This window comes from Taurulus bubalis, assembly GCF_910589615.1.
Source record: "Taurulus bubalis genome assembly, chromosome: 2".
NCBI lineage: Eukaryota > Metazoa > Chordata > Actinopteri > Perciformes > Cottidae > Taurulus > Taurulus bubalis.
Window position 1 is genome coordinate 27,498,001 of NC_136590.1, and position 21,600 is coordinate 27,519,600.

The 21,600-nt window shown below is 40.1% G+C and overlaps 1 protein-coding gene across 1 annotated transcript in view; it reads right to left on the reverse strand.

Annotated features, from left to right (window-relative positions):
* Nucleotides 1–16,434, reverse strand: part of cadm1a (cell adhesion molecule 1a) — a gene marked incomplete at both ends in the record, with an annotated part of 80,314 nt that extends 63,880 nt beyond the window's left edge. The window contains 4 exons of the mRNA XM_079237814.1: nt 603–740; nt 1,742–1,894; nt 16,085–16,270; nt 16,383–16,434. Of these exons, the coding sequence (XP_079093940.1) occupies nt 603–740; nt 1,742–1,894; nt 16,085–16,270; nt 16,383–16,434 (529 nt within the window). The remainder of the gene's footprint in view (nt 1–602; nt 741–1,741; nt 1,895–16,084; nt 16,271–16,382) is intronic.
* Between the last annotated feature and the right edge of the window lie 5,166 nt (nt 16,435–21,600).

Sequence of the window (21,600 nt, forward strand, 5' to 3'; positions counted from 1 at the left end):
AGGTTAGAATCCACCTGACTGGTTGTCATCTTTAAGACTTTTCTGAAGGGAAGTCTGCTCTGATATCAAAGATTGAACCATAAAAAGCAGCTGATTAATTGTATACACAATGGTTGAGGTAACAGGTGAAGGTTCAGGTTCATTCACATTTCAGGTTTATTGTTTTACATAGGTAAACTTTGGTTACTTATTTTACTTATTAGGTTTTAAATTGGTTTATTTCTAAAGAGAAAATTGCATCAAAGAGGGATGAGAATAACATGAGGGGGGATTTTGAAAGCATACAGTTCATGATTTTGTTTCTTTGTTTGCTTTTGGGTGGAATTTATGAATTATGGTATAATACTTCTTTTTTTTTAAGCGAGGAAAACAGTGGAATCGGGAGTTTTCACATCATTCAGTCATTTTTCTCTGGTTCATGGAACACAGTGTGTTTGTGTCACACAGAAGTATTCTTTGTTCAGACAACCAATCAAAAAAAGTAGACAGATGAGTGAACATTTGTGAAAAGAACTTTTTCTGTGATACTTCATACCAGTCGTATTGTGTTAAGATAGTGATATATGATTGTGAGTGCCTCCTTATGTGCGGAGTCGACCTACCTGGAAGCTCCTTATCTCCCTTCATCCATCTGATGGTGGCAGCAGGCTTACTGCTCATGGCAGTGCAGGTCATCTCTGTCTCGTTGCCCTCGCTCAGGACCTCATCCCGGGCCTCGATGATGGGGTTACCTGGAGGAACTACGACAGGACACAGAAACAAAACTCAGTTAACACTGTGGCACGACATGATCGGACGCTTACAGTGAGAAGACAAAGTAACTATAACCCCAGAAAACCAATGTATATAGGCATTTAAATAGAGTTGTTGATAAATGATTCAGGTCCAAGACATTGTAGTGCAAAGTATTTGATTCTACATATTGCGGTATAGATATGTAAAGCAAATGTTCTCCTTGAAACCCAGCTACAGAGTACGAAAGGAATGTCATTGTCACATTGTTGCACTTCCTTTACAAACTTGTTGCGTCAGCAATTATGAAGGATTATAATGCTTAACCGTATAAGTCCTTTTAAAATGCTAAAGCTAAAGTTATGATTATTGTTATGAAACATTATTGATATGACTGAGTGTATAACTATGATTACACATCTTAACCATTACAAGTATGTTTAAGTTGCATTATAGACATAATGCATGACACTGAAAGTGTTACCAAATGGTCACATTCATACCTTGATATAGCTTTCAGGTTTCACTTTTGCTAAGAAGTAAATCAAAATATATTGTACATATATATTCAAATAAACAAGTAATGTCTTTCATGCATATTACATTAAAACCTTAACACTACAGTACAGTGGTACTATGCTCACAACTACGGTTAATTCCACAGGTGTATGTCTGTGTGTGTGTGTCGGTGTGTGCGTGTCCTTTCAGTAGTCAGAAAGAAAGAAATATGGTCTCACATTCTTGCAACCTAGCTGCTGTATATTAGCTTACTTAAACACTCCAACATGATGCTGAGGCTTTAAAAGCAACTACATATTAAAAACATGCTCTTCGTGTTTCTCAATGCTATCAAAGCCTCTTACAGTTTTCCTCGTGGGCCGTCAGCCATGTTGCTCAGGACGTATGCCGTCTTCCACAAATGTTGATTAATAGGCTTTTACCTCGCTGAGGCTAATAACATTGAGTGTTTTGTGTGTGTTTGTATGTTTAGTGTGCTTTGCTGTTGTACCTAGCACGGTGATGTCGGCGTAGGCTTCCTGCGGGGGGTCTGAGTAGAGCTGGCAAACATATCGACCCTCGTCTGAGAGCGAGACATTAGACAGCGACACCCGCAGCTCGTTGTCTGAGAAGTTCACGATCTGAAAGCGAGCATCTTTCAGTGCTGAAGGAGAAAAACACACAATTTTAAATCTATTTGACAAACATATATATATATATATATATATATATACACATACACACTTTAAAATACCAGTAAACACCTCAAATAAGTTTGACTGGAACATCAAATGCTGTAATAAAAACAATATACAACAGTAAAGTTGACTCTTTACTCTTTATTCATACCGTTGAAGTATTTGGACATTTCGCATCAGATGAACTGTGATGGATTTGGAGCCCTTTTTATGTACGATCCCTCGATTTTAGTGAGCCAAACAAATGGAAAAACCAAACCTCATCATATATCAATATTTGCCGTCAAATCCTTTGCCGTGATTGACTGTTTGAGGTCTGCGACCTGCAGACATCAGAAGACCCCATCACAGCTGACATATTTCCTGTGATGCTGTGCCATCTCCACTTCGAGCTTTTTGTTTTCTGTTTATTTTTTTGCTTAGTGGATTGAGGTCAGAATACCTCACTGTTGCCGTTTCTTCTGTCATCCACTACTAGCCTGGCAATCACACTGAATTGCCATTTCATTACACTTCCCTTCAATCTGCTTCTGATGTGATGTTTTTTTGGGGAGAGGGGGTTGGTCGTCTTCATTTTGCCCCGAGTATTCACTAGGAAGTGACGTATCCGTTCTGCTTTTATCATTTTCAGTCGACACGTAATAATTGAGTCTCTGCTGCGAGAGGGAGTTTACGTTTTTTATTACAATGAAAGAAATATGAGCGTTATATCAGTGAGTCAACATTCATAGATGGTAATACAGGTTACAATATAGAAACCCTAGCTCTAATAGTGTAAAGTACAGTATATGAGGCAACAGTGTGCTTATTATGAGATCTAAAACCCAAGTGGTATGAACCACTCCAGAACCACTCCAGAAGCAAGATATATTCAGTTACAACTCATCCTCATAATCCAGAAAAAGAAAAATGTGGGCATTTTTGCATTAGATGTAACCTTTTTTTAGATGGACAAAATAACTGAATGTGTTTTCTGTCAAATAATTAAACAAATTACCATGGCAACCCTAATCACTGCTGTAATAATCCAATTTCAAAATGAAAAACACATCTATTTTTTCTCGTCATCAATATTGACAAATTGGGATTCTATGTAGTACCGGAATCCATCCATCCATTTTCAACCGCTTATCAGCAGGTTCAGCAGGCCGACCCAGGCTTCTCTCTCACCCGCAACACTTTCCAGCTTATTCTGGGGGATCCCGAGGCGTTCCAAGGCCAGCCGCGAGATATAATCCCTCCAGCGTGTCCTCGGTCTTCCGCGGGGCCTCTTACCAGTTGGACGTGCCTGGAAAACCTCTAATGGGAGGCGTCCAGGAGGCAAACCTTTTTTTTTTTTTAAGGACGCACTAAGAAGCAATTCACTTTTGTATAGCTGTTCATTTAGACCAATAATAAAAGCACAATAGCTAAGATAAGAGGTTGTTTTCTTTTTTTTTCCCTCTTATTCTCTTTGAGAAGGCGTGCTTGTGTAAAAATGCATATTTAATAGTTTGCATATGCTCGCTGGTCCTTTTAGCTCGACGTGCCTCATAGCTTCAAGCCTGGAACGGAAAAAAATCCCCAAAAGAAAGATACACTTTACACTCGAGTTGTCACGATTCAGCGCCACACTTTTCTTTAAGTTATTTTCTTCCTGTCTGTGTACTAACTGTCCTGTCATTTCAGATCCTGCTGCACGCCCCCTTCATCAGTCACTCCCTCCTCGTCAGCCCTCATTCCTTGCACCTGGCCCATCCCTGTCTCACCTGTAGCACATCCCCTCATTAGTCTTCACTACTTAGGTCCCCTCACTTGCACTTGTCCCCTGCCAGATTGTCTTGTGTTTTTTAACCTAGCTCTCCCTGTGTGTTATCTGTTCAGTAAAATACTTATATTCTTTATCTCTGTCTTCCGGAGTCGTGCTTTTGGGTCCTTGCGTAATCGGACCGTTACAGGAGTAACTTGTTTAATTCTGTTTGGCATGTGCAGTCATACAGAACATGCTAACAACAGGATTAGTATAAACCTCGTGACTGGCTGTTATTGAGTTGGCCTTCAGTGCAATTGAAGACAAATCCATGAATCCTAGATCTTGCTCATCTGTAGCTACTTTCATCTTGCCTTACCTTGTTTGCCCATCTACCTAAGCACACTCCATCAGCTGTAATGTAGAATGACAACATGTGGTAAGATGAAAGCCTACCCGTCTCCATCCCCCTTTGATGTGCTGATAAATTCTGTTCTGATTGACAGCAACTCCAGGCTCTTTACACTCTGCACTCTCCTTGTATAGATCTGTGTATTCTGGCTCGGTTTTTCTTTTCTTTTTCTTAAAGCTTAAAGCATTAAACATGGACACTTCTGACACACAAGACCTAAAAAAAGACATAAACACATTTAATTTTTTAAATGCCGGGCTACATTATAATTTCACAGATGATGGAGAAGAAAGGTGATGTTATTGCCGGGGTGTATTTGCTTTCAACGTCAAGAGATAGACACAGGGAGAGTGATGGAAACAGAGGGAAAAAGTAGAGAGGGAGACGGCCAGTAAGAAATAAGAAAACTAATCACCACAATTGATTTTGTGCATCATTAAACAAGAACATTAGGCACATTTTAAGTGATACCATAAGGCTGACTGGTGATGAGACTTTTTTTGTCACCACTTTAAGGAAAAAGATGTGGAAAAAAAATACTAATTTTGATGATGCCCCTGTCTGTAATGCATTATACACATACTTATATGGTGTTATAATCAGCTTATACCCCCGTATAATTATAGTTAGGAGCACTTGTAAATATCCATCATGCCTTATTACAATAAATAAAGCAAGTATTTACATGGCGAGGCTCTCAGCGACATGGTGCAACCAATACAGGCCTTTGAAATGTCCACGAGGAACGGGTGTGCCTGTGCAGTGTACACGTGAGTATGTGTCTGAATGAGTGGGAAAACCATAGACTGGATGTATTTTTATTTTTAATGCCTCTTTTTCAACCTTGCATTTACATGTGTACTGTTGAAAAAATACACTTGAAGTCTAAATAAACACAGTCACGGTTGCGCTCTTGAGACGGCGCTGCGACGCACGCCTGCGCAGACGTTTGCAAAGTGAGAGAGCGGATCTGTTGTGTGAGCCACGCGGAAAAAACACGTCTGATACACTTGCGGTCGAGATGGAGGGGTTAGCCAACTGTGAGTTGCATTCATTCCAACAATAATATAGCTGTGGTTGTTACAGACACACCTGGCGGAGATCTGCGCTCTACTGAGTACACCTTTCTAGTTTAAATCTGTAGTCTGTGAACATGTTTTATGTTTTGTTATTTTAAAGGCCCTTGTTGGTCCATGTTGGGCATTGGAAATGACAATGTAGCTCGCGTGGTGTGCAATCCTTATGCATATTATGTCCTGAGCAAATACAAATTGAGTGAAATTACTTATACGGCAAGTATCATTATTTTATACTTGCTCACTTAGATAGATGTATACTTTATTCATATAAAAATATATTTAAAAGGGCTTATTACTATGATCATACAGTGCTATGAACAGATCATAATGCATTTTAAGTATGTTTATGTTCATAGACAGCGCAACCAAAATCTGCATCAAAAATGTAAAGTGTTTAATCTCATTATAAATGTATGCTCTGTTTGGCCAAATAGCAAGAGAACAAGACCTGATCATACTGTTGGGTGCTTTGTACGTGACATAATGTGCTGTTGCCACCTTCCCACTTCTCTCTGCCTTTGATTATCCTGCCAGAAAGGTCTGCTGACAATACTTCACAGTACAAAGACACAAGGAAAAACGCAATCCAAGCAATCTGAAAATGCAGCATACAAGGAGATTATTTTTGATGCAAATGCTCATTCTTTCCCTGCACATGACGTTCTTCACATTCGCGAATATAAAAAAAAACTTAAATGGTTGATTTCCATTAGTGAAGCTATTAGATTATTTTATCCAAACACAATGAAGCCCTTATTGTGGCACATGAATAATACGCCCCTAATTAGTGTAGCTCATTCAAAAGCCTTGTTAGCCCTCATTAAAATGAGAGGTCAGACTCTAATCCTAATGATTTAATTGAATTAAATACTGTCAGATTAAAACATACCGATGCTGCAGTATACAGATGCACTGAAGAAAGTGTACAACCTGTTTTCAGAGGCTGAGCTGCTCCCGAGGGAAAGCTACTTGTATTTTGCTGCTGTTATGATGAAGATATATGGGGATGTATAATAGATGAATCGAAGGCCTTGTGGTAAAGGTTACTGGCAGCAGTGTAAGCATCTCAATATTGGTAGTCTGGTCTGTTATGAAATACAAAACAGTATAAGGATCCAAGTTGAAGTGGTTATTATGAGCTTTGTAGGACAATATGGTGTCTAGAAACAAAGCTTTATGGGGGGCCTATAATGCTCATTTTTAGGTTCATGCTTGTCTTTTGGGGTTTTACTAGATGCATGTTTTCCAATCAAATATAATCCATTTCACAAAAAAATCAAAAAATCTCAGGGATCTCATAATCCTCTTATGTATCACTTCTAAATAAGGCATTGTGGTGTACACATGAGCTGCATGAATAAATACCTTCTAATACACATTGAGAACTGAGACACTGTGGCAAGGACACAGTTCCCCAGTGCTCAGGGCTCGGGGCAACAATACTGTAAGCTCAAAGAGATACAAGGACAGACGATGGAGAACAGTCTGGTTCACACAGCAGGGTTGAACACAGTGGTATACCTCAGAAATAAAAATGTGGCGGTACCGGCAAACAGAAAGGGAACAACACAGCAGACCGTTCTTTCATTGTTATGTCAGCGCACAATAGAATATATATCCTCTCTACTTTGGACAAAAATAGAGGGTGACCTTTAGCTTCGTGCTCTTTTTGCCCTGTTCTTCATCTTCTCTTGTTCTATCACATCTGATAGCATGAGAAGGACATCACAGATGCCTGACAAAGGTAAATGATAGTCAAGTCTTTGAAGGAGAAGTCTGTCCAAACTCTTAATGGCTGCCCCATTATCGGATCAGTCACTTTTTACTGCTGACATGGATGAAGCTAATTTAAAAGCAGTGATAAGCCGGTACAGTAGAAGGAGACTTTGTGAGGTAGGTGACAAAGGGAAAGTTCATTTTTTTCCGATTCAAGGTACCGAGGGCAGTGTCACTTGTCATGCAGATTAATGCAGGTGAACAGGATGCCCGCTTTAATGAATCCTGTTGTTCTGTACTCTGTCAGCACTCTATGCATTTTTATGTTTGTAATGTGTATGTGGACCACTCTCTGAAGCACATAAAGTAAACTATGAAAAAAAATATTTTGAGTAGAGTAAACATTGAGTGCCAGAGAAGTGAATAGTGTTGCATTAGTGCAGTGTAGGTGTGCATGCATGAGTAGATAGACAAGAGTCTGAAAGGATATGCTATGACTACAGAAGCCTGAGCCAATGAGGTTGGTATCAGCAAAAGTTAGTCATTTTCATTGAGTTTCCACAAACAAACAAACAGGGCGGAGTCGCTCTGGCAGTTGCATGTAAGTTTGTTGCTGGTACAAAAACAACGTGGCAACAAACCTTAACATGACAGCCCGGCCGAACTCAGACTTATTAAGCTTCACACTAGCTTCAGCTGAACTTCTGAATGCATTTTTCTCAGATTGAGGGCTGTGGTATATGTGGCCCATCTTTTACATTGTAGGCACTCGTAGGTTTGTGGCCGGTATGGAGAGGAGGGATGACTTCATCGGCCAACAACTCTGTTAGGATACATATGAAAAAACAAGACCTAAATCCTTTAGTGTTTTCATTAAACCTTATGGCCATGGAATCAGGTCTCGTCTCATATTACCAGTCAGCACTTAGATATTAAATGGGATGCGTATAGATAGCACTTCCCAACTTGAGAAGGACAAAGTGCTTGAAAGCACACACACACACACACACACACACACACACACACACACACACACACACACACACACACACACACACACACACACACACAGCAGAAGAGCTGGCCAGCTCATCAGGGACAATTTGAGTTTCAGTGTCTTACTCAAGGACACTTTGACATGTGGACAGGGGGAGCTGGGAATCATAATGTCTCACAGTCAGAACTGACACGAAGAAAGGACTTAATTCGTCATGATAAAATATGCTTTTTTAGGTGTTTGATCAAATAACAAACAGTATTAGCATTACATTTTTCTGGCGAGTCTGCTCTCAGCATCTATCGTGTGCAAACACATTTCAGAGTATTTTCTGATTCGGATTTTTTGATAAAAAAGATGCCATTTATTGATTATTAACCATACAATATGGTATTTTTTCCATTGCCATAACATTTGCATTAATCTCCTATGCTCTCAGTTCTGGCATGGCTTACATGGTCACCCTGAGTGGAGATAAATACAAATTTCATGTTTTGAAGTTATCATGAATAAAATCCATCAAGCTGCCATGATCTCATCATTGAAAAGTAGCAGTGAAGATGGAATTAGAGTAGATGAGTTGAATGGATGAGGTGAAAATAAACTTGAATCCAAGACATAAGAGAACTGGGATCAATACATCCTCTAATGGCCCCCCCCCCCCCCCCGCGCACCCTTCCTATTCCACCTGTGCTGACTGTATGACTTTATCCTCATCTTGCTTGTTCTTCCCCCTCTCTGGATTCATCTTCATTATTTCATTCTTTCTTTCTTTCATTCGAATCATTTCTTCTCCGGCTTCGGCCGAAGATGACTCCCATCCAGGGAGACAGCAGGCGATGATAAGTGTGCCTCGCCTAAGTGTCTGCAATCCATTGTGATTAGTGGCTGCTGCTAGTTTTTGAGAGGAGCACATCAAAGTTTTTTCACTGGGTGTCAGAATGGGTGCGACGAGGTGGGCTGGGGGTAATTACATTCGTACAAAAAACCCCTCCTCTTCACTCTAAGTGCAGTCCAGGCTTCCACATCACTGTGTAGTCACCAAACCCAAAGAATGGGAACATTTAGCATCGCTTCAGCAGCTGTTCAGACTCAGGGGCTTTTCCCTCTTTGGCACAGCTGACTGTAATCAAAGTACTGCCTGCTCTTTTGTTCCTTTTAGTATTTTTGCATTTTGAGAGTTTTTAGAATCCCCCAAGACTTCTTTTTCTATCTCACAATGACATTATCAGTCACGTTATCTTTTTTGATTTAACCCGTCCTTCTTTTGTCCCTTCTGCTTTGCACAAAAAAAATCCCAAGAATATTTCTCAAGCATTATGTTGATATTGTGTGTATTTATATCAGCCCCATTATCACAGTGTTTATCAGTTCTTTACAAACGCATACTGGTACTTGAGATCTTTCACTAAATGCCTGCGCCAATTCTGCTGAAACACAAGCGTCCTGCTTTAGACTCAGATTGCAGTACTAAACTACACACAAAAAAAAAGACGACACGCAATTACTTTATATTTGGTGTAATCATGGATAACATCTCTTGTCCTCACATGAAATGCCCTGCTATTTGAATAGCCCAACTTAAATGTCAGACTATCCACTCTGACTCCTCACATGGCCAAATACATGTTGCACAATCATTCATTGTATCTAAGACACCTAAAAAAAATCAATATCAGATTTACTGAAAGCTATGTTTACAATATTTTGCTGGTTTTCCTTCCCATGAGAAAGCTGTCAGATGGAGAACTAAAGCCTTTGTCTCTGCTTTTGCCGAAGCCACAATATTCCATTGAACAATAATACAATCATTTTAACCCTCAGAACACAGCAATTAGTCCGCTGCTGCCTCTGTGGTTTAGTTAGTTTAAGTTATTGTGTGAAATCTGTAAATCTGAACTCAGTAAAGTGGCAGGGAGTATAGATAATGGCTAGTTATCCAAGCTGGGGGTGTTTTGACCCTCCTCTACTATAGGTAACACACTGCTCTATTCAGACCGCAAAAATGGGTTAGAATATGAGACTTTTTATTTTCGGGTGACCAGAAATGCGACCTCGGTACTTACAGTATACACCCCACTTCAAAACACCGGGACGACCCTTTTAACCCAGATATAATTTCAAGAACATTTTTCTCATAGTTAAAGACAGATGCACAACAAGAAGAGCTACTTGAATCACTCAAAGCCAAAAGTGAGTTGAAAGACTTGTATATCTCAGCCATCATTTTCCAGTTGGACTCCCGCCTGCTGTTTCCACTTGACATTAACAAGCCAGAAGCCTTTCAAGTTTGAAGATGAACCGTTACTTCTTGTTGAAGATCGTGGTCGCCATCTCAGAAAGAGCAACATGCAATTGATGAGTGATGACATGACATTAAGGCCAATGTGTGGTAATTTTCTCTTGGCTTGGGTAAAGAAGTATGATTGTCAAGAACAACACTGCTGCCTATTCAGGATGCAACATGTTCACTTGCCTGCACATCCCTCCACACCTCGTATTTAAATTCACTTGCCACTTTACACTTGCCACTTTACACTTGTCACTTTCACATAACACTTCATTCTGTACACTTTATTTAAACTTACATTTTGATATTCTGTAGATCCAATTGTAAATATTCATGCTCGCTTTTAGATCACTATTACTATTTATATAAGTACCTTGAGTACCTTTTAAAGCGCTATACCAATAAAATGTATTATTATTATTATTATTATTATTCATTGGGGCAGTCTTTTTACCCATCAGGAAATATATATTAACTTAAATATTTTACATGTTCACATATAGATTTTTAAGTAATGCCACAATCACAAGTAATATTCTGGCCAAATTCAGTCTCTTTGTTTCTGAAGGTCCAATCGGGTCCTTTCTGTGGGAATATGTTATATAATAAATGCTTTTTTCTTTCAAAGATGCCTTGTTAAGCTGTTTTCACAAAAAGCCTTTAACCCTGAACCTTGCTGGCCTTGTTTGGACAGATCACCCACTGCTGCAGAAGCTGCGATCTTTCCCTCCTCCACAGGAGAACAAGGGCAGTGTGTCACTGCTCAAGTGCTCCTATTAGTCTTTTTTATACAAGTAACCATGTATTTCAAGAAGAATTTAGTGAGTGATGAATAAGTTTGCGTCTGTTTTCTGGTTGAATAGAAAGGAGATCTGCCAGCAGCCTCTGGTAGAAATGTTACTGTATTATGATGCTACGGTATTGCTCATCAACCTTATTCATGCTACAACACCTCAACCATGACACACATGTGAAGGAAGTGTAAACGATTGTTTATCTGAAGACTTGGTGGATTTTGAATATTAGCTTACCGTACATTAAAGGAACAGGTGTTTGGTAATGATTTTGAGTAAATTGCATGTTATTTACGTTTTGCAATTAATCTAAATATTGTCTTTGTGCATTTCAAAAACCTTCGTCGATGTCATCATTTAGGAAGTGTGTTGTGTCAAATGCATCACCGCCCTCCCTGTTCATAATGCTGTGATTAATAATAAAAGTTATTTAAAAGAACTGAAATAGGTCATCTAAGGGACACGACATTAGCTGTTGAAGGATTGTGTCTTACATTGGGTCAGACAAAAATAAGTAACATATGGCAGTTAGAGCTACAACATTCCAGCTGGGTGTTTACTACCTCTAGACACAGTCACATGTTAAACAGGTCATTGTGTCTTGGAAACATCCCCATCTGTGTATACTCTGGTGATTAAAAATAGTGATAACAACAATGCCTTTTTAAAGCATCATTAGGTCTTCTTGTCACAGAAGTGCTGCTGCTTAGTGTGAGGTGGATGTGGTGACCCACGATTATCATACTTCAGTGGTGGACGAAAGGTAGCACTTTAACACACCGGGGATGAAATCAGAACTACTTTGGGTGGAAGTGTAACAGTATGGTGACCCATTGTAGGGTTTACTCTGTGTGTAACTGCAGTCAGTTTCAGAGCACTCCCTCCTTTCTGTCTCTTTACCCTCTCTTGCTCTCCATCTCACGCTCACAAATATAATCCACCGCTGTGGATTCAGACGGAGATGGCAGATGTGATATTTTGAAGGGGGCAATGTTGTTTGGAAGCTGCCTGGTGGATGCCATGTCGTAATGAAGCAGTGCAGCTGCGGCGAAGATGCCTGGGAGGGATCACAGGAGATCAAGGAGCCCCCCCATCAAAGAAAAAACACCTTGCCCTTGACAGCCAGCTTGTGGGAGTCGGCTCACTGCAGCTCGGCACAACAGCGGATAAATACTGAGCTTGGTTTAGCATACGCACGAAGCCTTTCTGCCAGTGTGCCCTTGTATATAATGTAGAGGGTGTGTTTGTTAGGCGGTAAACATGACTAAGGAGGGGTGGTGAGTGTGGAGGATGGCCTGACACTCGCCTCATAGGGGGGCCAGGAAGAACTAACATGTCATGAAACATTGTACATTATGTTTGTGCATACAGCTGAAGTCTTAGCTCAATAAACGAGTCAAAATACATAAAACATGTACTAACTGCAGAAGACAACAGGCAGCTGTTTCAAATATATCTTGGAAACGATACAGCTAATAATATTGGACAGGCAGCTTATGAACATAGATCATTTAAAAATACATAATTTAAAAGGGCTTAATTGCAACCTGTGTCTCATAGTTATGTCAAAAGGAGCGCTCCATGGACTTAAAACTGCACACTTTAAAAGAAACTCATGGATACAAAATTCCTCATATCCCTTCAGCTTATCAAATTATTATGGCTAACATGTTAGAAAATAGCTCCCACTTCCACATCCAGCAGACATGGAACAACATTAATATATATTTATTCACTTGATGAATATTAGTCCCAATACACAGTCTCCTTTTCACTAGTTTTGGTCTTGAGTAAAATATCTGCCTGCTAAATGTTCCACTATGTTCACTGGGTCGTTGTTATCGTCCACGATAGCATGTGGCTGGAATTGTTTTTAACTTGCGTCTGTGTAGTTTACAGAATGTATTAAAGTTTTGATATTAATGCATTAAACTCACTACCAGGTAATACTTCGTCAACTTACTTTTTTTATTCCAGGTGGTTGGAATTTGATTTATTTAGTATTAACTGTAAACAATACAGGGATGTAAGAATTTCTTTAAAATTGTAAATAAAATGCATTTTCTCCACTCTCATCACCAGCTGCATCTTGGAGAACGTATCTTTGTTCAGTGCCAATGTGTGGGAGTAGGCACACACACACACACACACACACACACACACACACACACAGGTTGAGAGAGCAGTGCGCGGACCGGTGGCTAAAATAGATAACAATAGCAAAAATAACAAATAAACTTCACGTCAGTGGTGAAGCCACTTCGTTTTTCATGCAATGAAGAAAGGAACCGTATTCGTCACTCGACACGTTGACGAATACGGTTCCATTCTACGGTTTACGAAAGTAAAAATCCATCATGCCCTGAAATCTTCCAATACTTATGAAACATTCCTCCAGAAACCATGCTACTCAGTATGTGCGGTCTGGAATGCCCACTCCTGTCTTTGATGCCTATTTTGATTTGGCAAATATATTTTGGGGGAAACTTAATTGAGTTACGTTTTTACATGCATTACTTTCATCATCATTTGTTTACTAATCCAGGAAGTGTGACAATTTATTGCAAAAGTCATAGGTTGGATTTCAGGGTGGATGGTTTGGCACAGCGACATCACATGACATGACGTCCTGCATCCCATGTGTTGTTTGGTTTGGTGTATTAAAACCTTTTTTTTTCTCCTTTAATATTGTATTTTTAGTCCTCCGGTTTCATATGAATACACCGAAAAGCTTTGCAGACTTTTTGGTGTTCTCTCCATTATTTCGGTTATTCAGAGCTCTCAGCCACACAGCACTCGGAATCCTTTACTGGCAACCAATAATAACTCACTCCAGCAGCACTTTTCTTTTTTAAATCCTCGACTCCTTACACCCGGGAACAATGCAAGTTGACACAATTGCGGATAAAATATTTTTGCGAAAAGTATTTCCTACTCCAGCAAGCTGATGTAGCAGAAACCGATTTACCGTCTATATTTACAGGAACTCCGGTCAAGCCTTTCTAATAGCAGTGGCTTTGGGGAGCAGCCCGGGAGTGACGGGGGTGGCAACGAGCAGATTACGGGTGTTGGAGGTATTCTACCTTGTTAGCGATAGAAAACACCACAGCCCTCTTTTTTCTGTCCATGTTGAACCAAGACAAAAAAAACATTTGGGCCTTTTTACTTTATAGATAGCATCGTTGTATGTAAAATACCATCTTTCCAGGGGTGAAATACTTCTTAAAAGGTGAAGGAATTATTGTGGTATTGGTAAGTGAGGTTCGGGTAACCATCAACCTAAAACCACAATCTTTCTCTCACCATGCAAGCACTTAAAGAGACTGAACAGAAACCTATATTACGCTGCAGTTGCAATGCAATACATTTACTTTTAATATGTGAACACATGTTGCACACGTATGAACTTGACCGTGTTATTACAAACTAGTTAAATCTTGATGTTGATGCTTATTTTCTGTGTTCTACCCTGTTGTCTTTAATGTCTTTTTTATATTTATCTTGTTTATTTGTATATCATATGTACGACGAGAGCAATGTGTAACCGGATTAAAATTCCATGTATGTGTACACACACATGGCCAATAAAGAGGATTCTGATTTAAGACATTTTCTTCAAAACCATATTTGCTAATGGCAATTGAACAGTGCAAGCTGCAAAGAGCACTATAAAATACACCACGGTAAACGCCGTTAATGAATCATAGGTGCTGATCATTGTACATTTTGAACTTATAACATAATGCTACTGGTATATAGTACAGAGGTCGACTATATTTTGTACTCAACATTTTACACTCAGGGGCTCAAAAGACATAATTAAAGAACCAAAAACCTGACAAGACAGAGCAGAGAGTATGTCCAGCTGAACACGGCTAATTAGAGATGTGACATTATAATTGGGCAGGATAAGAATAAACACAACAGGTCATTAAATGTTTAGGGATATGAGCTGCTTTTATTAAAGCAGACATGCTGAAAGCGAACCGTGTTTGGTAAATTGTATTAACCTCATTCTGTTTTAATCCTACAGCAGACAAGTGGGTCAAACTTAATGCAGCTCCCCAGAAGAAGTGCAAGTAGTGTAAGAGAATATTAATCAATGTTTTACAGCTTCACTGCCGGCTCCATTCACATGATTTGGTTAAACTCCACATTCTATCATGTTTGTGCCGATTCATCAGATTTGTCGTCAAACCACGGCTCTGCAACATTTTTACCAAAATGCAAATGATTTGTCAAATGTCTAATTTCATGACTGCCTGCAAAATGAGCCAGTGGAACTGACATACATATATGTCTCACTGGGATTGATTTATATGTCATCTGATCACATCAAACTGCTTGAGACTATAATTAAACACATTCCATATCAATCACATAAAGACATGGCAGCGCTGAATGATTTCTCACTTGCAGACAGTGTCTACTACCCGCTAAAGCCTACTTCATCCTCTGACAGCCTCATAATAACCCCTAACATGATCTATGATGTTTTCCTAAACAGCTACTGTTGTACTGTATATCAAGTGCAGGAGGATGATCTGGAATGTTTAGTGAAAGAAAACCTGGCCAGACTTTACGATCAATCTTACGTTTTTTAAGTCTGTAACTGTGTTATCTTTTTGCCATTTATCGTCGTATAAGAGTATGTTTTGTGTTTTTTTTATTTTTTTTTATAAATCATTGCCCTGGTTCATCCTTTAAGTATAGCATGTAATTGATAAAATGATAATCATGGAGAATTCAGACACTACAAGCTGCTTAGTGAGCCGCTTAGTCACACCAGATAGCTAAGTAAGCCCTAACCGCCTACATTTATTTACGTTATATTGTGAAACCCTGACCTCGTGTTCTGAAGAAACTGACCATGAATCAAAACTACTTCAGGGAAACAATGCCAAACAAAACAACATAACAGCAAAAGTCCCATCAGCCTGTTGCATTCATGTTGGTATCTCATTTTGTTCCAGTCTCTCAGTTGCAACATGAGGGAGGAAATAATTAAAATTGAAATTGGCTGCATTAGTGACGCCGTTGAATGAAACATTTTCATTTTCATCCGGTCAAAACAGAATGATTGTTTACAACAACAGTACACAGCAACACCCCCCCAAGTAAAGATAGCACGACACTCACGTCTCATGTCTCTGAAGTAAATGGTCTGTCTGTTGGGGTTGAGCAGCTGGATAACGGAGTCGTCGTTGTCCTTCACCCGACAGCTGATGATGGCCATCTCGCCCTCCACCACCGACACATTGTCCGTCACCAGGTTCTGACTCACCACTGGAAAAGACAAAGACAGGAACACATGGATTACCACAGCTGTATTGAAACATGACAAAAAAAGTGAGGGGAAACACAAGGCAATTTAAGCTTTTTCCAAGACACAGACACAAGTCGTTTTAAGGGTTTAAAGCAGGGGTGTCAAACATACGACCCACGGGCCGAATCCGGCCCACCAGGGGCTCCAGTCCGGCCTGTGACATAATTGTTAATATGTCAGGAAAAAAAAAAGAAGAAAAAACTAAAAACTAGCTGAGCTGGGTTTTGAACTACTGATCCTCTGACTGAAAGACGGGCATGCTAATCATTGAGACACAGTCACAATTGATTCACTGACATTACTAGAGATATTGCTCAACTGCGAGGGAATCTGCAGAGGAGAGCCCAAGCAGATAAACAGTGGGCTGATGTCTGAATTTGTGGTCTTTATGTTTCTAGTTTATTGTAGAAAGACCTTCAAATCGGGGTTATCATCCAAAAACCTTCACCAATGATTTAAACATAGAGAAATATTGTCGTTATGTATGTGTTATTATGCTATGATTTTACTGGTCCGGTCCACTTGAGATCAAAATGGGCAGCATGTGGCCCCTTCACTAAAATGGGTTTGAAACCCCTGGTTTTAAAGGCTCATCATTAAAATGACTTTCAGGTGTGTTAATGGGACCAGGAGGGAGGAGTCAACAGAAGATATTAGCACACGTGGGATTAAAAGAAAGCAGAGTGAAAACCTACAGAGCAATGCATCTTGGCTCACGTTCACTGAAACAGTTAATTAGAACAGAGCTATCGTTGGTGTTCACCTACTATGACGAGTCAAAATCTCGGCTCTGAGAAAGGCATATTGTCTATAAAAAAATCGATTTGACCTGATCTGGACAAATAACAAATGCCGTCATATGCTATTATGCAACAATAGAACACAAGCACTACAGAAAATGTTCCACGACAGTTTGTTGTACGTATATGCCCCTTTATTCTCCTTTCTTGAGTCAGTGTTTTGGTTTAATATAACATTTAATTGGCATTGGCAACCTGCAGCAAGTGGTGGACCAAAACCCTTTAATGCATGTCCGCGGGAAATGAATAGAATCGAGTGACCAGAGAAAGTCAACAAGCCTGTGGGCTGAGAAAAATCGGTCATAGCCGTCATCGGTCTTCAGCTGCGGCTCAGATTGCTACACTTCCTTGTTTCACAAACAATATCTCTACCTGTGGAATGAAAAATGGATTATTTCTAGCTATGTGCTACTTTGATTTGAAAAACTACAGTAATAACATCTTAGACTTTGCTTTGGGGTTGCATCCATTGTTGCGGTTGATGGCTTTGGTTTATTTTAAATGATCGCTACAAAGCAAACACCTGGCAGCTTTCCAATGGTGGCTGCTAGTTATCAGTCCCCAGCGCAATATTTTCGTGGTGAGACGCAGCACACAGACACGCTCTAGGCTGCATGGAGCCGCGGACAAACACAAGCAGGCAGTCAAAGTAAAAAGTCAAATCAACAATTTGGGATTCCAAGTAACTGTATTTGAAATGTTTACTCCTCAGTAACAGAGAAACAATACTGTGGGACACAATCGACTGGAAAACGGTGCAGGTGGATATGCAGGAGCGCACACTGCAGGTGTACTAATGTGTCTGTTCTGTCCAGCAGATTGTCCTGATCTAAAACGTTTGGCAGCAAAATTGCATCCGACTGACGGAGCAGACAATCAGAAACACAGAATCACTTGTAGAATATGTATTAACACATGAACTTATACTACTTTTACCAAGTTTTGTATTGAACAAACTCCAACAAATTGTCCCTAATGCCAGGATCAAGAAATTAGCAATTTTTCGTTCTTTGCGTGTCTTCCGTGACACACGTCAGACTAAAAAGGGAACCAATTAAACTGAACACCTGCTGGACTTTTTCCTGATGTCCAAAGGATTATGTATGTCAGCAAGCTGGTTGTAGAACTATAGGAGCCAAATAAAGGCAAAATAAAATATAATTTAAAAACAAACAAGAGGCGTCCTAGACACAAATATGGTTGTTTTCCACTATGACACATGATATAGGATAAGACGACAAATTTGTTTCCGACAGCCGACGTATGCTAACCTGACGCGCCAGATGGTTTGTTACACAGAACCATCCAAGAAGCCGTCATTGGAAAACCCACAAAACTCTTGGCATGGGATTGGATGAACCATCTGTCCATCACCGCTAATCACGGGTCACATTCAACCAATCAGATCTACCAACCATGTGATCGAAGAAGACTGACAATCTTTTGCAACTAGAAAAGCCTTTAGTGCCGTCTTTTGCTCTTCTTTCGATGCTACGCAAACCACATTGGTTCAGCCACGAGCGCATCACTTGACAAAATTAATATTTGCGTGATTTATGAACCCATGTTCCTCACATGATATCGCAGCAACCTAGCTGCCGTGCAAGATATGTCAGATTGGGCAATTTCCAGCCTGATATAGTGTAACCTGAGACCCAGTCCTGGCATGTTATGCTCTCAGTAACAGGTAAATACAGTCCCTGCTGTCCCTCTGCTGCTTTTTAATCACTGTTAATTTGGAAATGCATTCCATTGTACCAGCATTCCACGATAAATATTACAGCGATTACAAACAGGTGGTTCAATATGAGGCTACAACTTACTAATGGAGCTGGGTGTTCTCGTGAATTACTCTTTATTCATTTTTGAGACGCAGGGTTACATAAATGTAACTGTGGACTGCCAGTGTTACACCGGATCGTATAAACACTTGTAATTGAGGTTAAGGGAAAACTGAGGTTAAGGGAAAACTTATGGATAAAGTCTTTGTAATCCACCCGAACACTCTCCTCCTACGTAGCGACATAAATAGCATCACAAATAACATCTTCTCAGAGAGGCTAAAAAGACCCACTCAGGGGCGGTATGGGGTGGTGAGAAGCGAAATAAACTAAAAAGAACGCAGGAAACATCAACTGCTAATTTGCATTCCTCAGTTGTCAAGCACCTCTAAATATCCCTGCCATTTAGTAGACAAGGAGGATGAGGTGGGAAGAGAGAAATTGCATCCTCAGATGCTGACAGATAAGGATGGACAGCTCTACAAACGAGATTCAAATGAGCATCCCTTGGTGGCCCGAACACAGCCCTAAATAAATGAACCTCGCTGTCTTTAATATTCAAGACCGAGCCTCATTTTTCAAACATGTGCAGAGGTGGGCGGTAAGGTGGGCATCTGGTTATGATAATACGCTAACATGCTGGAGAGTGCACCCTCTGAAGGTTACAAGGCAGCAGCAGGGTGCTGCAATGTGTCTGCTAAGTTGTGTTTTAAGTCAGGGGGAGGTGGTCCGACGGAATTCAAGTGGCGGCTGCCATGTGAGCTGCCTAATTGTTCCTGTTGTGCTAAATAAACAACTCTGACACGCTGAAAGGTGGCGCGGGGAGGCGGTGGGCTTTACACTAATTAATGGCCGACAACAACAACAACCATGTGCCCTCGCGATCAGCCAAGGCCGCTGTCAAAGGTGCTGCAGGAAAAATACTTCTTACATTGTGCCGGGCGAAGGTTGTTTAAAGCTGCAACCCGGAGATGTTTTAAACAGTATTTTTGGCATGAAGGTCTTGAGCCAAAAAGACAATTGTGTTTGGAGTGTCACTTAAAAAAACAAAGGGAAAAACAAACATGGGCCGAAGCTTGTAGCTGGACAGTTTCTTATCAGACAACCTTTCAAACAAGTTTTGACTTCAAGGGCTAAACCAATAGTTTTACATGTTTTAGTACATTTATAACTTTTTTGTAATTATTATGAGGAAGGGTAGAGTTATAGGAGCATAATAAAATTAAATAAAATCATTGCAGACTTAGGGGTGATTTGTTGGTTGGAAACACACTGGTACACTACTTTCAGTAGGCGTTGCTCGATTATTGGAAAGTATGCTACTTTTAAAATAAAATGATACTACACAGTAGACATTATAAGGGTAATGTACCGAGTCGATAAGTATCGTGATCAAGTCGTTTGTTTTGCCGCCCATCTTCTGCTAGCGTGTGCACGAGGACAACCATCATGTGTTGCTGAGAAACAAGTAAACTACACAGGGTACCCTGGGTACTCCAGGGTACTCCAATTATCTGACATGTTCTCGACATAGCAAACTGTCACAACCACGATCACATACGTATATAGTTCTCGATTAAAAATAATGTCTGCATATTTCCTTGTGATCACAGAATACATATTTCATGAGCGCCTGACAACTGACAAACACAAGGTGAAGCTCTGTGTTGACGTTTTTAAATGCAAATGGCGGCATTGTAAAACCTGTGAGGGCTTCATGCGAGCTGCTTATAAGCCTCTTCGTGAGAGACAGCTCATCGAGACGTGTGACAAGTGTTGGTGCATCAAGTTTACCAGCTGAGGGGCAGGGGGACAGAACTAACAATACACTGCCTTCAAACAAAACACTCACATCGAAGCTCTCAGAAAAACAAAGTCAGTCGCAGCTGGCAGTTCTGCACATCATGAGAACAGTAGAAGATAAACTCACATAACTGAAACAGACATTATGATAATGACACACCAGAGATGGTGGGAGTCATATACAATTGCTAGATTTAGCTGCATTTTTCTCCAAATGTTCAATTTGCCTTTTTCCCTGTTATACATGAGCTTCTGCATTCATACACACACACAAAGGAACTATCACCATTCATGTGTCTACTGGACAGATGAAGAGACTGACAGTTGAACAGCAGTTTGAGAAAACGCATGAAGAAAGTAGAACATCCGATGTACAGTATTTCAATGCCGACCAGTCAAGGGTGCCATGGAAAAGTCGGTCGGCAAAATATCTAGCTCTGTCACTGATTCAGCCGAGCTTTGAAGTGCACATTTTTTCAATCTCCCAAGCAATATAACACCTCGAGGGTGTCATATTACTATACTCTACATCAATCTAGACCAGGAAATTCTAAACTGTGCGGTCAAGATAAGGAATATATGTCGACGCCTTATTGGCTTCCAATTCAAACAGGCAAAGCCAGAGCAGCTGCTGGAAAATATGATTTAATTATAGGATTGCCTAATTGCTGGAGAGCTATTGTTCACTGACAATGACAAAACTGTTTTCCAAAGCACTAATTTACATGACTTTCTACATCCAGCATCGTCTGGGCATTGTACGTTTCAGAATAACATGAGAGTAAATATGAAGGAACACATTTAGTCCGTGAGCACAATCATCACCCAGCTTGCACGGACTTTTGCAAAACTATTGAAATACACTGCTTTCCTGGATTCTACAAAATTGTAGTGTTGAAGTGACTGCTGAACAGTAAGCATGATACTCTATTTCCACAATATCCA